This window comes from Copadichromis virginalis, linkage group LG23 (genome assembly GCF_057382275.1).
Source record: "Copadichromis virginalis isolate Kocher_CV1m ecotype Utaka linkage group LG23, C_Virginalis_male_GT1.1, whole genome shotgun sequence".
Taxonomy (NCBI): domain Eukaryota; kingdom Metazoa; phylum Chordata; class Actinopteri; order Cichliformes; family Cichlidae; genus Copadichromis; species Copadichromis virginalis.
The window spans coordinates 40,059,321-40,078,108 of NC_140639.1; the positions used below are offsets into that span (position 1 = coordinate 40,059,321).

The window sequence follows — 18,788 nt, forward strand, 5'->3', positions numbered from 1 at the left end:
CAATACCAATACCAGAGATGATATCTATATTATTGATAAGGGTGTTTGATAGCTCAGGGCCTGCTTATTTGTGTTAAACAAGGAGGGGTCTCACTTCTTAAACTGCAGCAATAAGGTTTCCAGGGTTTTTGGTGAACATGAATAACGATCTTATTTTATGTTCACCTTGCTTTTAGTCATGCAACAGGATGGTGTTAAAGTTTTGGTGTTTTTTATGGATGGAAATGGGTCGTTGTGGTTCAGAGATAAAAGAGGAATTTGGCTCCACCTAGTGGTTTCTCTCGTCAAATTTATTTATTTATTTTTGTATTTGCGTCATCACCCTTTCTCAATCCTTGGAAATCTGAGATCAAGCTACCGAGGAAGGAGTCAATTGGTCGAACGACAATTGGAACAAGAGGTAGTCGCCTTCAAAATAAAGCGTCTAGCGAGCGTTGACGGCCATCTGAAATGGTACAGAAAAAGTAAAACAGACAGTAGAACAGCCATCTTAAAACGTTATGAACTGAATAATATTAAAAGACAGTAACATATCACATTCCCAAGAATTTCTAACAGATTAACTGCCTAACAATTCAGCTGAAAGCAAGCGCGGATAGAAGCCAAGTGCATTAGATATTGATATTATATTAATTGTACCTTTTTTATACTTACAATGAAAATATAATGCTAATATATGGTTGTTATCAATAATAATAATAATAATAATAACTCTTAAAGCTTAGGTGTAAACGTAAGGTAAATTAGATAAGTAGAAGATCACATATGCATTAATGAATACAACAACGATAATAGTAATAATAACATTAATGCGCAATACAGATTATATACATTTTAGTTTGAAATATTTAACCGGAAGTGTGACATCTTTAGACTAGCTTGAAAGTGGGTGAAGGTTTTTACACAGAACGGTATTTTTCTGTGAATGCATTGTAGGTTGTAGCCATTTCTTTCATCGCTCAGAATCCGGTTCTTCAGCGTTGTGTCTGGAATCAACATCTCTTGCCCGTGACTCACACATCGGAGTAAACCCAAGTCTTATTTTTTTTGATAGTTCTCACCGGCTGGCTCGTTTAGCCAGCTGAACCTAGTCGAAGATGGACCCAGCGAGCCGATACCAAGTGGTGAGTGGAAGCTGATCAAAACACCGTTTGATAGCTCGGCTTGCCACTCGTCACAGGCACCAGGCCCTTGCCAAAAAAATTAATGCTTATTGTTTGTATTGACTATTTAAAATGCGTTATGTGGGACAGACAAAAGCCGTAAAAAAATCAAACTTTCACAAGTGTTGTGTTTTTCCCCTAAATTGGTTTTGCTATGGTACCCAGCCTTTGATTAGCCACCTCCGTTAGCTGGCCAGCCAAGAGTAGTCACGAAGGCCGTTTAAGTGAAAATGCTTTTAATAGCGCTACACACATAAAATACACTCTCTAACTTGTCGTTACATGTGTACATTAAAACATGTAAATTAATCAGAATGTTTTTTTGTATGTAATTTGTATAGTATATTTTTTTTTCTCTCATTTCTTTTCTAAATGTACTTGTATATTGTTCACATGTTGAAATAAATTACCAATCAATCAATCAATCAGGTGTAGTTACACGGTTTTTGGCAGCATAAATTCTGAGAAGCTTAGCTCTAAGTTAAGTGGTTAGCATAGGGATTTAGTAGCTGGCTCATATTAAATGTGGTAAGAGGGCCTTTTTTCCCTCTGGTTGTATTTTTTTAAAGCTGTATTTCCGGCTTAAACCGCAGCTTAAAGGGCTGGTACGAATCAAGAGAAAGGAATGACGGTGACAAATAAGTGTTAACGAACTAATTGTTCAGAAATATGACTTATATTATGTCTTCGCAGAATCATAAAATTCTATAGTAATGCAGGGAAAAACTAATGCTACTACTGTTAGTCAAAAACATTAATGGATGCCAGCCTCAGAGTATGGCTTCTTTGGTTGAACTGGCCTAAGCATGTGGAGTTTGTTCCTTCTGTTAATGTATTGTAACAGCAGTGTTGGTAAAACTTTGGAGTCAGCTATGAACCTTGGGACATAAAGTATGCTTTGTGCCTTGTATTCTGGTATTATGGCTGATAATCCCACAGCATATTCGGTATGAGCCAAGGCAAATCAGCAATGTCCTTTTTAACTTTTCAGCCCTGAACAAAGCAGCGATTCACACCAAGTTCTTTTTTTTGGTTTTTTTTTGAAACTCCAGCACAATACAGTGGATTCTCAAGGATGGCTTGGATGTGGCCAAACGGATAAGTTATCTGATATTGTGGTTTGTGAAAGCAAACAAAAAATATACTAATAAAACCCCAGTGTTCATCACAGTATGCCTACACTGTCATCTCTTGCTCTGTTTCCTTTCTAAATAATACTACAGGTATGGGGCACTGCTGCTGTGAGGTTCGGGTGTATTTGGACACATGAGGAGGCTTGTGGCTATGTTGTTAAGATCTTATGTAATCCCCTGTGCTTGCGTGGGGGTGCAGTTATGCTTTGTCCTTGATTCTGAGCCAGTCGTCGGCCGCTCATTCACTTCCCTGACTTGTTTGCTGACCCAGCGCTGGTGGAGGTTCAAAAGTCGGTTGGGACGGCCAAGATCTTAGTTTTTTAGAAGTCTATCGGTGTGGTAAACCAACAGATTTCACTGTGACTGTGCTTATTAAAGAAGCTATTTAGGTTTGTTAGTCACCTCTGGCTTTTCAACTTGCGTGATATCATTACTTATCACAAAGGGTGTTTCCCCTGTTTGTCGCGGTGTTTTACCACTGTTCGAAAACCACCATTACTTCATGGAAAAGGTTTCAAATGGTAGATTCGCCTTTCAAAAACATCATTTTAAGCAGATTATCAGAATTGTGGAATTCAGTCCTGCTGACGCAGAGTCAAAATGAGTTTCAAATGAAAACTTGCATAGCTTCAAGCTATGCAACTGAAGTTTGCCGCCTTTTTTTTTTTCTTCCAACTTTTTACATATAAAGCAATCATTTTGTTAATCAGGATTTTTTTTTTTTCAGTACAATAATCATGAAGTGAAAATCATGACATGCTGCGTTTGTAATTTTTATTTTTTTTAAACCTTTTCAATCCTAAAGTAAAAATCTGATATCGGCACATGCTTAGTCAATATTTCTAATTGATAAATCCGACATGTAATGAAGCTGAATGTCAAACCCAAACTGCCTCAAGCTTTGCAGTGACATCAAATCAATCTGCTCTTGCTAACTGTAAACTTGGTGAATGTATCTGGCTCAAACATTAGAGGCAAGCGTGTTCTATTGCCTATTAGATCAACACAAGTCAGCAGAACAGCATACCAATTCACCCAACTAAAGGTATCACTGTAACTGTTTACTGACGATTGTGATCATTTAAAATTAAATTCATTGATTGTGTCAATCACACAGATCATAATCTCATCAATAATTGTACTTTTTGTAAGCTTAGTCTTCAACATCATACTTTTGTATGTTGAGTTCAATTTAAGTTGCTTTCTTTGTTTTTTGCATGGCTGTCCCACCTCATATTCATATGTGACAAATGAGGTTCCAACTGACTTTTGGCAAATTGCAGTTCCATTTACACATTATGAAGGTTCAACAAGAGGATTGGACCTAAACATTAGTGGGCCATGGGAGTTTTGGGCTCTCACCCTAGTGAATGGCACCATACAACAATACTATCATTAAATCTGCTGGTGCATGGTGTTTCAGGCGGGTGATGTGCTTCTTGAGTTTGTTTGCAGGTTGAAGACACGAGTTGACCATTGTGGTGATTTTTACCACCATTTAAATGATCTATCAGTACAGAAGCATATACAGAGAAATGTTGCAAGTTTGTCTTTCTGAGGAAAATCTTTTAAAAAAAAAGCCTGCAATTTCTTCACTTCTTGGTTTTCACTTCTCTTATATTATCGCTGGTATAAAAGATACAGAACTGTGGTGACGTCACCACTGACGTGCAAAGTGACCAGTGGAAATATATTGGATCCTTCGATTGCTCTGCTGTTTTTAATATAAACACGGTCCTGTAGAACAGCGGTATAGTGATCCACCCAAACTATTGCTATTACAATAATTATATTGATGATGAAAATCAAGAACTGAGGATTATTGTGAAAGTTGTCAGCTCAACTTAGATCAGTGTTTTTCCTGTGGTTCTGCCTCTTTGATTACAGGCACTTTACTGTGCTCTTGGGGAATTTGTTCTTGGACTTTAAACAAGCTAAACTTGCTTAACCACCTTGAGACAGCTTTTGTTATTCTTTGGGTTATCAGCATTCTGACGCACAATGAGTCTGTCAGGTTATCCTGCCAATCCTGGGTCACGTAGCACTGTCCTTAAAGTTACATGTAGTTTACTTAATTCTAAAACTACAATCTTATGCCTTTGGCCAGGAGCTGACTAGATTGAACTTTCTAATGGATGCCCTTTTGGAACAGAGGGGCGGAGGTGATTCCCTCTCGGTTATACTGTAACCATCATCTGTAATTTCAGAAGGTGTTTGGCTCTAAGACCTGACAAAAAAAATCTGCTTAGGCTTGTAGATGACCCTCTCAGATGTCGCGTGGTCTGTCATTAACTTATTACATGTAGATCACTTTTCCAGAAACCTTCCTCTGTTGACATATTGATGTGGCTTTATGTATCTGTGCTTGCTGTGTCAAACATTCTGTTTAGGGCAAACCGTACTGCTCTTACTCATTTTACTCCTCCTTACATGCAGGCTAAGGATATCACTGTAATTGAACATTTCTTAAGCTTCTACATACTGTAGCAGTTCATTTCTTTAGGGTTCAGATTGTGTTAGCTTTCATTGAGTACAGCTCTGACAGATGCCAAAGGGTAAAGACCAAGGATTAGTCTGTAATGCTTAGCTAAGGAATTAGAACTAAGCAAGAATAATGGAACCTGCCACCACTAAGAAAGTCTCCTATAGAGTGGTAATCACCGTTCACTGGGGTAATACAGTATTTAACTTTATCTGTGTTTTTGAAAGGGCTAAAGGCATAACTAATTATTAATGTCAGCACCCATCATGTTCCGAAGCAGTGGTGTGGGTGCCCTGGCAATGCTTCCCAGTGCTAACAGACATAAATGTGAAGTGGTAAGCAAGATGGAACATACAGTTAGCATAGTATAGCTGTTTTTGGATTGTTTGTATGTATGCAGTGTCAGAACTAACTCACATGTGCCCAATATTAAATTTGTAGTGCTATCAGAGCTAATGTTAGCCACACACTCTGGGTGTTTTCTTACTTTTACACTAGTTGATTACTCTAAATTTTCATTTTAGTTAGAAAACTAGTAGCTATTAGGGCTGAACGATTATGGAAAGTAATCTAATTGCGATTTTTTTTGCCCCAATATTGCGATTGCGATGCGATATGCAATTATTTTTTAAGGTCTTTGTCTTCTGTATTATTAAACAAAGACAAGCAATACATCATATAGTATGGCCAATGCTATATTACATTAATTTTAAACTGTTCTTTCCTGGAAGACAGACCTCTGTTATGATGACATGAGGTGATGCATGAATTGATGACTGACATTTTTATTTAACTTCTTCAATCACAACAGTATATTTGAACATACACAATAGTTTATTTTTAGCTTACAAACATCTGAGCATAAAGTGCTGACAAGGAACCCTGGTGTAAACATTAAAATGAAAGTCAGTACAATGTGCAGATTGCAGAAATATACATAAAAAAAATCAGTGGCTTTACCACACTCAGTTTTTCGACATCTGTGAACTACTAGACAGTCATTCAATTAAAAAATAATATTAAATAAATAAAACTAATAAATAAAAAATACACACATCTTACTGATCTCTGCAGTCAGTAACATTACACATAAAGTGCAAACATAATAGCAATTGTATAAACACACACACAAACACGCCTTTAAAATTTAAAGGCGTGAAATTGGACGGTCTAGCCAATCAGAAGGCTAGTTCTGATTAGCGTCACCGCTGTCTCGGTGGAGTTTAATAAACTCGGCCGTCTGCTTCTTGCTATCTAAAATATAACCAGACACTGGCGTAAATTCTCGACTGTCTCATACTTCTGTTTAATAAGTTTTCTGTTTGACGTTTAGTCAGCTGTGTGAAAACCAAGGAGGAACCCACCCGGGGGATTAATAAAGTTTTATTTTATCTAATCTAATAACTTTAATCTCAGCCAAACCGATTTACTCACGAACAAACAAAACACTGAAAAAAGCCCAACAATAACATTTTTAGGTTGTCTAAGTGACTTATATATTACGTTTAACCCGAGCAGCGAAACTCCGCGGTGATCTGAAAATGATGTGCCGGGAGTTGTGCCGTTCTCGGCCGCATCAGTAACCCTCGAGCTCCCGGCTAGCTGTCGAGCTGGTGGGTAGCAGACGCCTCTGAAAACGTCGAAGCACTTTTGCAAATATGGGATATCTTGATAAACCGAGCAGATATTTGATGTTTACACAACTACTTTCTCGCCTGAAAATATGTTAAAAGTTTATTTTGTGACCCAGAAAGATTAGTATGAGTAATTTTAAAACTTAGTAGCGGCCGCCATTGCTGGAAACTGGAGTTTGGCTGGGCCGCGCTATGAATTCTGGGATATGGTAGTAATTTGGACAGCCTTCGGCGCGTCGCTGTGACGTAATCGGTCTACAAATGCGGCCTCAGGAGGATGCAGCCCATGAATTTGGACATGTCCAGAGTATAATCGCAGCCTTTGCGGTTAGAAAATTGCACTTGATCATGTCGCGATATTATCGCAAATGCGATATATCGTTCAGCCCTAGTAGCTATGCACGGATTTAACATCCTGACTCCATACATTTTCTCTGGAGGACTGGCATTTGCTGCTTTTTTGAGGTCACCAAAAAGTAAAAAAAATAATTCCACTTTGAAGTGTTGCCCCCTTTAGCCACAACTTTTCAGCAAATAGTCCATACCGCCTCACCTTTATTAGTGAGACGGAATCCAAAAAACATGTCATTTTTACACTTTGTTTACCCCTGTTGTTTCACAGCTCGCTGAGCTTTGATTTTTCTACAAGTACTCTGGTGTTACACTGACAACTTCTTCTGTCAGACGCTTATATTTGAAAACAACCTAAAGCACTCAAAATGAGACTGAAACATACATGTTCAGATTGTTTGTTTATGTTTACCTGACTGATACAACAACTAACTTGTCCGTACATTGCTATAGGTGCGTGTTTTTTGTTTAGACTGGCCATAGCTTCCCAACTTTGGGCCTCCCTTTGAGAGCGAAACCAGAGTTTGATTTATATATATATTTTTGATTCATATATATATATATATACACATACATATACATGAATGAAAATATTGAAATCTTTTGCTTTCTGGTTTGTTATTTCAGTCGACTGGCAGCTGTTTTTATGCAGTCAGAAGAATTGGAGTTTTCAGACTTTGAAACTGCCAACACTCTGGTGCTTTCTTCTCAAGTCTTTCAGAGATGTAGGACGAGAGTGTGTGCATGTGTGCATTCCGCTTGAGCAGCAGCATTGGTTTTGGCTGATGATCTGCTTCTTGTTATATTCAGTTGCACAATGAGGACGACTCTTCGGAGGCCGGCGCCAGCGAGCCACAGCCGTGCACTTCTGCCACAGCCCAGCCCGGCACATCCGGCCAGGACCAGAGTCAGACTCAGGTGAGCCCGACCCCAGTCCCCGCGGCAGGGGAAGCGTCGGGCGTGAGGACTCAGGGGGAGGCAGTGGACACGGCACCACCTCCATACGCTTCCATCGACTTGGGAGCAAATGCTGCAGCACCACCTGGTACTAATTTGACTTTAATTGCACACAGAGTTTGGTCTGATTGCAGCTCTGTGGTGACTATTTGGAGTGTTTGTAGCTTTGAGTCACTTTAGTTTCCAGGACGGTCTCAGAGCGTTATAGGAAGTGCACAGCTCCGCTTTGATCCTGCGTGCTTTCTGTCCTTTTCTTACTTTTTTCCTCCTCTCTCTCAACAGAGACTAGTTTCCGAGGTGACTTCCCTGTGCCGCCACCCTACAGCGTTGCCACCTCATTGCCCACATACGATGAAGCAGAGAAGGCCAAAGCAGCTGCCATGGCTGCCTCAGCAGTGGAGGTGATGCCACGGGTAAGGAGCCCTGCTCACACACGGTCGCCCTCTCAGATCCCCTCTTATTATTCTTGGGTTAAAGTTCTTCCACTGAAACATTCTTGTGGTTACTGGTCTTTGGTCTGGGTGTGGTTCACCTCAAAGTAGGGCTGGGCGATATGGCCTAAAATTCATATCGCGATATAATCTGAAGCGCTATATAATCTGAAGCACGTGCGGTAACGATATATATCACGATATATTCTTTTCTTCTGTATAACGTATTTTCCACACTATAAGGCACACTTAAAATCCTTTAATTTTCTCAAAAATCGAGAGTGTGCCTTATGTATGAATTCTGGTTGTGCTTACTGACTTCGAACTGATTTCTGCGTGCAGAAATCTGTTAAAAAATGTTTTAGTACAACTTTGGTAAGCCGCACTGCTTGATGGATTGTCAGAGCATTACGGCTGCCGTAGTGAGGAGCTTCGCGGCGTAATCTGGGTCCAAAGCGCCGTCTGCTTCAGGTCCCAAAGTCAAACGAACACTGAGAGTTAAAGAGTTAAAAACATGACATACCATGTTCTGACTGAGAGATTTTGAAACAAATTAAAACGTACAGCTCTGCTTCCACTTCCGACATAAATGAAGACAGAAAACTAAACAGCAGTGGCGTTTGCAGGGTTACTGAAGTTGGACTACCTGGTATATAATGTTGTACCATGTATGTTAGCATAACATTAGCACAGTGAAGCTGGAGGATGAACGCCAACTTTTTTTCCACTTATTAAAAGTTAACGTGAGGGATTCTGGTGGTCAGGGACAAATGCAGTCGCATAGCAAGATGCTATACACGGGCCAAACTTCAGTCAGGAGAACAACTGAGATTATTCATCCACAATATGAGGTTGGTTATTAATATAGTGTAACAACATGGGAATAGAACAGCTGCGAGAGAATTCAACATTAATGAATCAATGTTACGGAAGTGGAGGAAGCGCAGTTTTTGGCTTTCCCCATATTTCACAAGTGCTTCATCTCTTTGCTATGACTGTCGGCATAATTTGCAGATGATAATGGTTGTAGCCACTGCGATGCTTTCGACCAAAACAGGCGCAGCTTGATGACATCATCAACATGCGCTGTCGCGATAGAGCGGTATAGTCAAAGTCTCTATCGTTGGCCAAATTTATATCGTTTCTATCGTATATCGTTTATATCGCCCACCCCTACCTCAAAGCATGCCAGAAAATTTTTGTCTTGACTACCCCACGCTTGTGACACTCCGGACCAAAGTAAATGCTGAAAGGCTTTATTTCTACCAGCTCTGAGTCTTCCCATTCAGAACAAGTAAAACTGCATTTCAGTTAACTTGAATTTATGCTCTGAGCACGTTATATCAGCACTTTAAAGGTTATTGTTAAGGTGACTTACTAATTCCAAAATACATTATGACTTTTAAAATAATATAACATTTGTACGTCTGTGTGTGTCCGTGTAAGGATGATGACTTCCCTCCCAGAGACGACTTCAGTGACGCCGATCAGCTCCGAGTGGGTAACGACGGGATCTTCATGTTGGCCTTTTTTAGTGAGTCTCGTGTTTTCTTTTGTTTGCTTATTTATGTGCAAAGTAAAGAGACCTGGTAGCAGCTCTGTTTGCTTTGCCCAGATTGCAACACACTCGTAAAACAGCATGTGACTCCCTGATAACAGATGAATTAACCCTCGAGTCTCACTCATAATTCAGTGGATAAACATTTAGAGAGACGCTCAAATCCACTGAGACTGTTGTTACTTTTAGATTTTTAACATATAATTTAAAAAAAATCCACTGCTGATTTCAAAGTGAAAGTCACTTAGATGCCCAAATAAAAACAAGTCTTCCTGATGTTCCTTCAGTGGCCTTCCTGTTCAACTGGATCGGGTTCTGCCTGTCGTTCTGTCTGACCAACACCATTGCGGGGCGCTATGGGGCCATCTGCGGCTTCGGCCTTTCCCTCATCAAGTGGATTCTCATTGTCAGGGTATGTTTTTCCACTGTTTGTTTGTTGTGTTTGAACGATGGAGGTCAGTGTTACACACGAGGATCAGGGTTTAACGAAAAGTTGAGCAACTCAACAGCAATCTTGGAAAGAATCTGTGCAGTTTGTTTGTTTTTTTTAAAACTTATATCTAAGTGAATGAGAATGCAGCCATTACTGAACATTTGAATATTATTCTCCTACAGCTACACCATGTTGTGGATGTTTTCCATTAAATAAAGCCTGCAGACAAGCGGTGAGCGGTAGCTAACATTCTTTAATCACAAACAAAGAACAGAAAACCAAGCTTGGTGGAGAGCCTGCATGATCGTGGGGCAGACGGTCAGCAGAGTCTCACTGAGCCTAGCATGGCTCTCAGTTAAATACCTTCTCCAGGAACAAAAGGCAGTACACAGCTGTTTCACACCTTAAGGTTCACACTCCCTTGCTACCTCCCAGAGTCCTCAAAGAGAGAAAAGATTCTTCCTGTGGACTTGTCTGCTTCCCCCAACTTCCTTACCAGACCCCCACCATCTGTCTAACTGTATGAGTGTGAGACATGTTAAAATCTAGTGGCGCTAAGGCATTATACAATAAAATAATGTGATCAATACATAAATAAAAGAAATTCCTATACAACCACGTGAACCTCTGAGCAGTGCTACAGGATTAGCTTTTTGGGGACGAGTCTCAGTGTCGTAGACCCAAAGACTTTGACCTTGAGGGCTTTGGACCGTACTGCTGCCAAGCCGTGAACTAAATGAGGTTTCTCTGTCAGACACTCTGAGTCCTTTACGCACTCTCTCCAAATCACCATTCCTGCATAGTTTGTCTAAGGGTGTTACCCAGAGTTCATAGCCCTTTTATGTTAAACACAAGGTTGGTAGGTAATGGGGGGAAAATGGCAATGTCATACGCTCTGCTCCTCTGTGCACAACTACTACTGCAGAGGCTCATACAGTGTTCATACCATTACCAGCCTCTGGCAAACAATCAGCTCGTGCTACTGAGCAGACGACCTGCTGATCTGCATCCTCAGTCATTCTGGTGTTCTGGCTTTGAAACGCGAAAGATTGACATAAATCTGTAATATTCTTTGTTGTTTGGAAGTTTCATCAGTTGGGTTGACAAAGACTAAGTCTAATGTGGTCTACAGGCGAGAGTTTAATTGTGCTCGCAGTAGAAGGAGCATTATTATATCAGTTGGGAGCTGCAGCTGAAAAGCTCTCAAGCTGGTGGTGGTATTTGTGATGTTTCATTTCCTTTGCACATGTCTTTGAAGTTTGCAGAGTGTTGTTGCTATTATTATATCTTTTCATTTGTGAAGGTCAAAAGTCTCACTGGGATTAAAAAACCTCCCCCAGGAATGACGTGGCCAAGAGGCCAGCAGAGCCCTGAGAGCTGTTCAGAGTAAGCTCAGGACCTGCGACGCCCGTGCTTCCTGTCTCATTGTTGTAGGTTGAGATATCGAGAGCGAGTCTGATTTGGGCGTCTGATAGAACTGCAGCTGCTGCTGCGGAAGAACTCACAGGGGGACATTAAACACACTTAAAAACAATGCTAACTGCATCCTGTGTTAATATCTGCACACTCATGCCCTTACCCGTGTGTGTGTGTGTGTGTGTGTGTGTGTGTGTGTGTGTGTGTGTGTGTGTGTGTTAGGGTGACCTTGAGGTTTGACTTTTTTTTTTTTTTTTTTTTTTCTTTTTTTTTTAATGTCATATTTCTGTTTTCAGAGATTGCCCTGTTTATACACAGCTGTCATTTTCCACACAACACATTTAGCAATATTTTCATTCATGCACTAGTCAAAGTAAGCAGATTTCATACCATCCCCGGTCCTCATATAACTGTTTTTTTTTTTTTTTTTTTTTTTAATCTATAGTGTGAGAGCACATGACTGCTGGTCAGGCTTCATCGATGTGGGATTTGTATTTTTTAATGGACTTTATGAGAGAGCGTCACTTTGTATAAAGAGCAAATTAGACACAGCAATTGTTTCCTTCTGATAACACTAAAGCCAAACTCTCTCTTCCTGTGTGTGTCCAGTTCTCAGACTACTTCACTGGCTACTTCAACGGTCAGTACTGGCTGTGGTGGATCTTCCTGCTGCTCGGTGAGTGCGCTGCAGTCAGTAATCGTCCCTAAAAGCCAAAAAGCCTCCGTGTCAGAGTGACTTCATGATTCTCTCTCCCACAGGTCTCCTGCTGTTCTTCAGAGGTTTTGTGAACTATCTAAAAGTTCGCAATATGTCAGAGAACATGGCCACATCTCATAGAACACGCCTCTTCTTCCTCTACTAAAGGTATCAAAATCTTTGTATTGAGCTGGCTCTGTTCAACTGGATCAGAGTTTTTCAGTATGTGAAGTATTCAGATCTGCATTTGTTTTCTAGGTGTTTGGTTTACAGCTCCAGCTTAAACTGGGGAGGTTTGATGAGATGAAGTCAGGACTAGAGTCTTTCAGGGTCTCGTTCGTGAATGTGGTAGGTGCAGAGCTGACAGGTGGCTGTGGTAAAGACATGGCATGTCAGCGGAACTGTTGGTCGACCTACATGCAGAGTTTTTTTTCCCCTGTGGCTGTGAGCTGTGGGAGCTGTGGGAACTGAGTGAACGAATAACCCAGCCAAGACTCGTGACATGTGTCTCAGCACCTCGCTGCTGCTGATAGACCCTGTGCATGAGAAAATGCTAACTTCCTGGTTTGAGACCAGATGTGGGGTTGTACATTTCCGGTAGCTTTACTTTGCGGTCAATCGCTACTGCGAAGATATACTCCAAAATCATCTCCAAAACTCGAAAACGGAAAGATCGCGTTAAGTTACAAAGAGCAGAAGGTGGGAACACTCGCCACTGTTGTGTCATAAAAAATCTAATGATCAATTTTGACGTTTAAAGAGTTTAGATCGATCAGTTGTTTACATCACTCAACACAAGCAGAACTGCATTACTGCAGCAGAAGACACATCGTCCACATTCAGAAGCACATCTCTGTATAGTGACAGTTATTATGATTTAAACAGGCAAATGTTCAGCATTCAAACTACAGGTGAAGAATAGTCAAACCAGATGTTTCCCTGTTATGTCGATATCAGCTAGTCAAGTACACACCTACACAGCATGTCAACAAACTGTGAAAAAAAGCCACACAAAAAATGAACGATTGCTGGTAACGTTTTCTATGCATTAGTATTTACGAAGGGTATGTTGTGACTTACCTTCAAAATTACAGTGGTCCCTCGCTATAACGCGGTTCACCTTTCACCTCGCTGTTTCGCAGATTTTTTAGTGCAAGTTTGCATGTTTATTTTATTTTTTTACATCACATTGTGTCCTGATCGCTGCAGACGATCTCCTCCGTGCCGTCTCTCCTGTACAGTACAGAATCGCTGCATCGATCGCTAGCAGTGTGACTCTGAAGTGCAGTACGTTATGTCCACGATGTCCACGAAACGTTTTGCATCGTCAAAAAATAAAATTGGCTACTTGATTTCACCTATCACAGGTTATTTTTTAGAACATAACACCCGCGATAAACAAGGGACAGCTGTTTACAGATACTGAGAAATATAACATTTAAATCCCTTTTCTCTTTTGCTCTGAGGCGCGGGGGAAAAAATATCGACAAGTCGATGAATATCATTTACAGATATATTGGGTATATGCCCAAGACATCTATTGAAATGTAAATCGCCGCTTGATTCATTCATTTGCTTAACTTGTTTTGGACCGTAAACAAGGCGCGAATAGGACACCGGAAACAAAGCTCCCCACAGGAGTTTCCGCACCGGAAGTAGCATATGCTAACGTGCACACAGTCTACTGGCCACTTTGCAGAATTAAAGCCTGGTGAGCAGCTGCACCCGTACAGAGGATCTGTACCTGGAAGAGAACGAGACAGGAGAGTTGCTTTCCAAGTTAAACGCAGCTTAAAGCAGCACATAGCTATTATCTTCAGCTCAGGTGATCTTTGTCAGTTCTAAAATTAGACACAGCCCCATTCATGGTAATCCTTTCATGATGTAATTACAGATGATCGTCATTTAAAAACAGAAAAACGCACCATTCTCCAAAAAGCCAGCAGCACACAGCTCCTGCTGATAGATTGAAAAGTGTGCTGAACAGTGGACACTTCTGTGTGTTCCTGGGTTCACTTCAGCCGGTTATGTTAGAACCTCTGTCTGCTCTGTGGCTGGTTCAAGGGCCAACAACAACACAAGTAAGAGTAGCCCACAAACTGGTTGGTCCATATATGTTTGGCACCGCCTAAACAGTAAACAGCTGCAGCGTGTAGACAACTTGGAGTAAAGCACAGGCTCTACACGGGACCAGTACAGGGTTACTGCACCACGCCACAGTGAGTTTCAGTGATCATTTTACACCATGTGCTGAAATCTAGAGCCAACGTCACAACATCTCTTATCTTTGGAAGTGTCACAATTTAGTCAGCGGAAGTCATAGTCACACGAGCCCTGAGGTTCTTTGTTCAAGGTCGTGAATGCTGAAGCTTCACGACTCATGTTTAGTGTAGAAATGTTTACAGTGTCCACCTGACAGTGGACAGTGCCAGTTTGTACAGTGTGTGAGAAACATAGTGTCCAGATAAAGGTCATCAGGACGGATGTGCAGTTTAAAGGTGGTACTGATGCACTTACAGACAGGAAGTTGCAGATCAGATATGTTCTCATGTTTAATAACTGTCACTGTTCGCCCCTAATGTGTGGAATTCATTCCCTCCAGGTTCTCCGTGCCGTCACCGCTCCATTCCAATGTGAACGTCCTTCCCTCCCCCTTGAATGACCTGACTAAAGAGCCTTGCAGTGAAGAGAGGAGATGGGGAAGGAATGGAGGAAAAGATGTAGGGAGAAAGAGTTACCAGTTTCATTAAAAGTAAAACACGGCTCAGCTCTGAAGCAGCTGCTTCAGAGCTGAGCTGAAAAATCCGACTTTGATGATCACGTCTCATCCCTGGCCCTTTTTGCCCCCCCCCCCCCCCACCCCACCCCCACTTCATTTTCCTTTGATTCAAAGCTTTTCACACTGTCTTCTCTTGGATCATGTGACGGAAACACCAGACCAGCTCATGTGTCACACAAACCTGGCCTGAGGCGAATTTAAGAGTTAACATTTATTCACAAAGCACAACAAAACAGTGTAGGATGTACATAAAAATAGCTTTGGCAGTTCTAAGCTAGTTTATGTGATGCCATGCGGTGACAGCAGTGTTAACAGCTTAAAGCTGAATCACAAAACCTTCATGACTATAAAGTAACATTTGGAATTTTAAAATAGAAACCGTGTAGGAGGTGAAAACCCATTATGAGACTTTGATATTCAGATTTCCCCTCCAACAGCCTTGTTTGTCTCACTTGAAACAAACAGGAATTAAGGATTCAAACTGACAGACCTTTTAGTTACTCGTGGAATTTTAAAACACACCACTGTTTACTTTATATGGTTTTATTATAAAATGAATAGAATTCATGGCACATTAATGTTAAAAATAATGTAGTTAAAAGTAGCATGAAATACATTAATTATTTAACAAAAACATTAAAATAATACTAGCGGTGTGTTTAAAAATTCCCTGATGATTGTTTCATGAACTTCTCTTGAGCTTGAACTAAGCACTAGTTTTGCCGTATTATTTAAGCTTAGGGTGTTATAATGAAGTCTTAATTTAACGCTGGTGTAGCAGTTTGACAGCGCCAGTCCTTTTTCGTCATCTCAGATTTTCTTCAAATCAAATTTATGCAACAGTTTCCATTATAAGGGCACTCAGAACCGAACACCGAAGCTCTGCTTAGCTAGAATTGGCTCAAAATATAATAAATAATATAACTTTTTCCCCCCTTTTTTTCAGTCGGTTAAGTTGGGGCTCTGAGCCAATGGAAGGTGTTTGAAATTGCAAACTGGAATCTTCTATTATAATAATTTAAGATAATACAGGTGCCAAAAATTAGCATCAGCAATAACAGCACTCTGGACTGATATCAGTCACTGGCAAATATTTACTGATGATGTCACATTGGATGTGTGATGAAGAGCTTGAAACCTTTAATGACAAACCAGAAGCTTTTCTTAAAACGATATCAGATAACATGTGCTGGCAGAAACTTAGCATTGGCTAATATTGGCTCTATTGACTGATATCAGGAATGACAGCCACAGATATTTATGCATTATCCACCAATTAATTACAGTATGAAAACCTAAATAATTCAACTATAAAACAGTGAAGGGGGAAAGGAATGAGAACAAAAGCAAATTTAAAATGCAAAAAAAGTGGTTGTTTTTAAAAAATAAATAAATTGACGAGTCATACTGATGCTGTTTCTACTTTTACTGTTTCCCTCTGTGTTCTGTGTCATAAACAGAGCTTCCTTGTTTAAAAAACAAAAACAGAAAAACTTTGAAGTTTTCCATGGTTGAGTCATGTGACCGACTGAATATCTGCTGATATTCCTGGTATCAGTCAGTAAAGCCAATATCAGCCGATACGGGTTACCTGCTGATATCGGTGCATCTGATATTACTCGAATAAAAGCTTCTTGTTTATCTTGTTTTTCATTGCAGCGACTTTCCCTTAGAAACGATGGAAACATTTGCACCAGCAGATTTCCTGAATTGATTTTTTTTTTTAATCTCCTTTCCCTTCAATAACAATCATTAATCAGCCTTTTTTTTTTTTTTTTTTTTTTTTTTTTTTTTTTTTTGTAACATTTTTGAATCAAAGAAAAATGAAAAGCTTTCATTAATTAATTTATTATTTTTGGGTTAAACAAAAAAAACCCAACCCTCACTATTTCACAGCACAAGTTCACCTCATCTCGGTCGGCAGTGAAACGGCTGCCTTTTCATTTTCAAAACAGTGTCTGTTTTCTACAGAGGCACTAACCAACGAGAGCTCGGTGGGAAAAGTTTGTTTTCAGGCTGCTACGGTCAGATCAGTAGAAAGTGACCCTAAAGCGGGCCTCGTATGCATCTCCTGCTTCGGTGCTGTTGAAGTTTAAAACGATAATAAGCATTTTTACATAGAGGGCAGCGACATGCCAGGCTCGAGGAGAAACTCCTTGAAATACACGAGTCTTATGCAATTTACTCAATTGTAATGACCTACGATTATTGTGGCTTTAAGGTCCTGTGATAATGAAGTAGACGTAGTTGAGTAGTTTAATCAGAGACTGAGATCCAGTTGTGACATCAGGGAGTGAAATGGCTGTTATTGGACAAGCTGGTTCTGCATGACCTGCATGACTCGGACAAAAGCCAACACACGGATCTCTCTGAGGTTTCAGCTTTTCTGATTACATTTAGGATTTCTTCCTCTTTCTTTTCATGGCGTGAGAAGCTTTCAGTGATGTGACTCCCTTTTTTTTTTTTTTTTTTTTTTTTTTTTTTTAATAAATCAATGTTAGCTGACGTTGTGACTTCCAGTGAGTGCGATGACGGCGATGAAGTCTGGGGACACGCTGTTGCGTCTTGAATATGGAGCCTGACTGGACAAAGAAAAATAAACTTTTTTTTTGTTTTGTTTAATTAATTATTATTTTTGTCATTAAGAAAAGAGAAGTGTATATACCAGATTATGCCAATTCAGAATATTTGCACTTTGAAGAACTTCTGTACAGTATGATTTATGAATCTGCAAAACTGGATCTGGGTTTAGAAAAAGGTTTTCTTCAGCCATCATTGAATTCTTAAATCATCCCAAGTGGAGAATTTGCCTTTTGCACTTTTTATTTTTGAAAATAATATTTGTGTGTGTGTGTGTGTGTGTCATCGCTTTTAGCCTAAACTGTGACAGCTTGAGAATTGCCAAACTTTTTTTATTATCTTTTCGACTCTCATCATATCCCACTAAAGCCTCTTTCAGCAATATTCTGATCTTTTGGTGAATTGATGCTCTGCTGCATGATTTTCCCTCTCAAATGAGTGGGTAATGTTAGGATTAATCTAGTGCAAAATATTTCTCTTTGTATATAAATGAGGAGGGGAAAAACGAGGCGGCAGCCACACTGTTTCTCTTGTCCAAAATATGTCCAAGTAACATGTTCTGAAGCGGTTGTTATGCATTTATTATAACTGGAATAATGATGACAAATAAATAATGTGTTTCAAAAATAAGAATAAAGTTCAAAAGTCTGCCACTTACATTTTATGTTGGCGTCTGCTTAAACTCATTTGGCAGTATTACTTACACTGTTCCACTTACAGGTTACGGGGTTAACATGCTACTGTCCTGTCAGATACTTGAGTTTCTGTGATCTCGACATCATCAGCGTCATTTTGTTTTTCTCCCGCTGACTTCTTTGGTATAATTTCCTGGTTCTGGCGTCACAGGGATAAAGCTTTCCCAAGTAAATTATAAAAATCTGAGAGCTAATCTGCCAGGTAAAGCCTGTGTATCATCTTTATTGCTTATCACCACACAAAGCTTTACCCAGAATGAAAGCTGACACAGGATATCTGCTCAAGATGAGTCGCACACAGAAAGTGAAAACACCCACAGGTGCTGATTCAGCTTTAAAAATCAAGAAGGTCGCTTGAAGATCATTTGAGGTCACCGGTCCAAAGGTGAAGCACGATTCGCACCTTTCATCAGGATAATGATTGCAAGCTACCGAGCAACGTCTCACAATAAAGGGCGATACAAATCTAAAGTTAAAGC

At 40.1% G+C, this 18,788-nt stretch overlaps 1 protein-coding gene across 1 annotated transcript; it reads left to right on the forward strand.

Moving 5' to 3' along the window:
- Positions 1-867: 867 nt before the first annotated feature.
- ndfip2 (Nedd4 family interacting protein 2) lies at positions 868-18,278 on the forward strand. The gene is made up of 8 exons (XM_085447763.1): positions 868-1,124; positions 7,574-7,808; positions 8,003-8,133; positions 9,598-9,685; positions 9,997-10,121; positions 12,168-12,234; positions 12,318-12,423; positions 14,858-18,278. The coding sequence occupies exons 1-7, from the start codon at positions 1,098-1,100 to the stop codon at positions 12,419-12,421; spliced, it is 777 nt and encodes a 258-aa protein (XP_085303889.1). The 5' UTR covers positions 868-1,097; the 3' UTR covers positions 12,422-12,423; positions 14,858-18,278.
- The last annotated feature ends 510 nt before the right edge of the window (positions 18,279-18,788 follow it).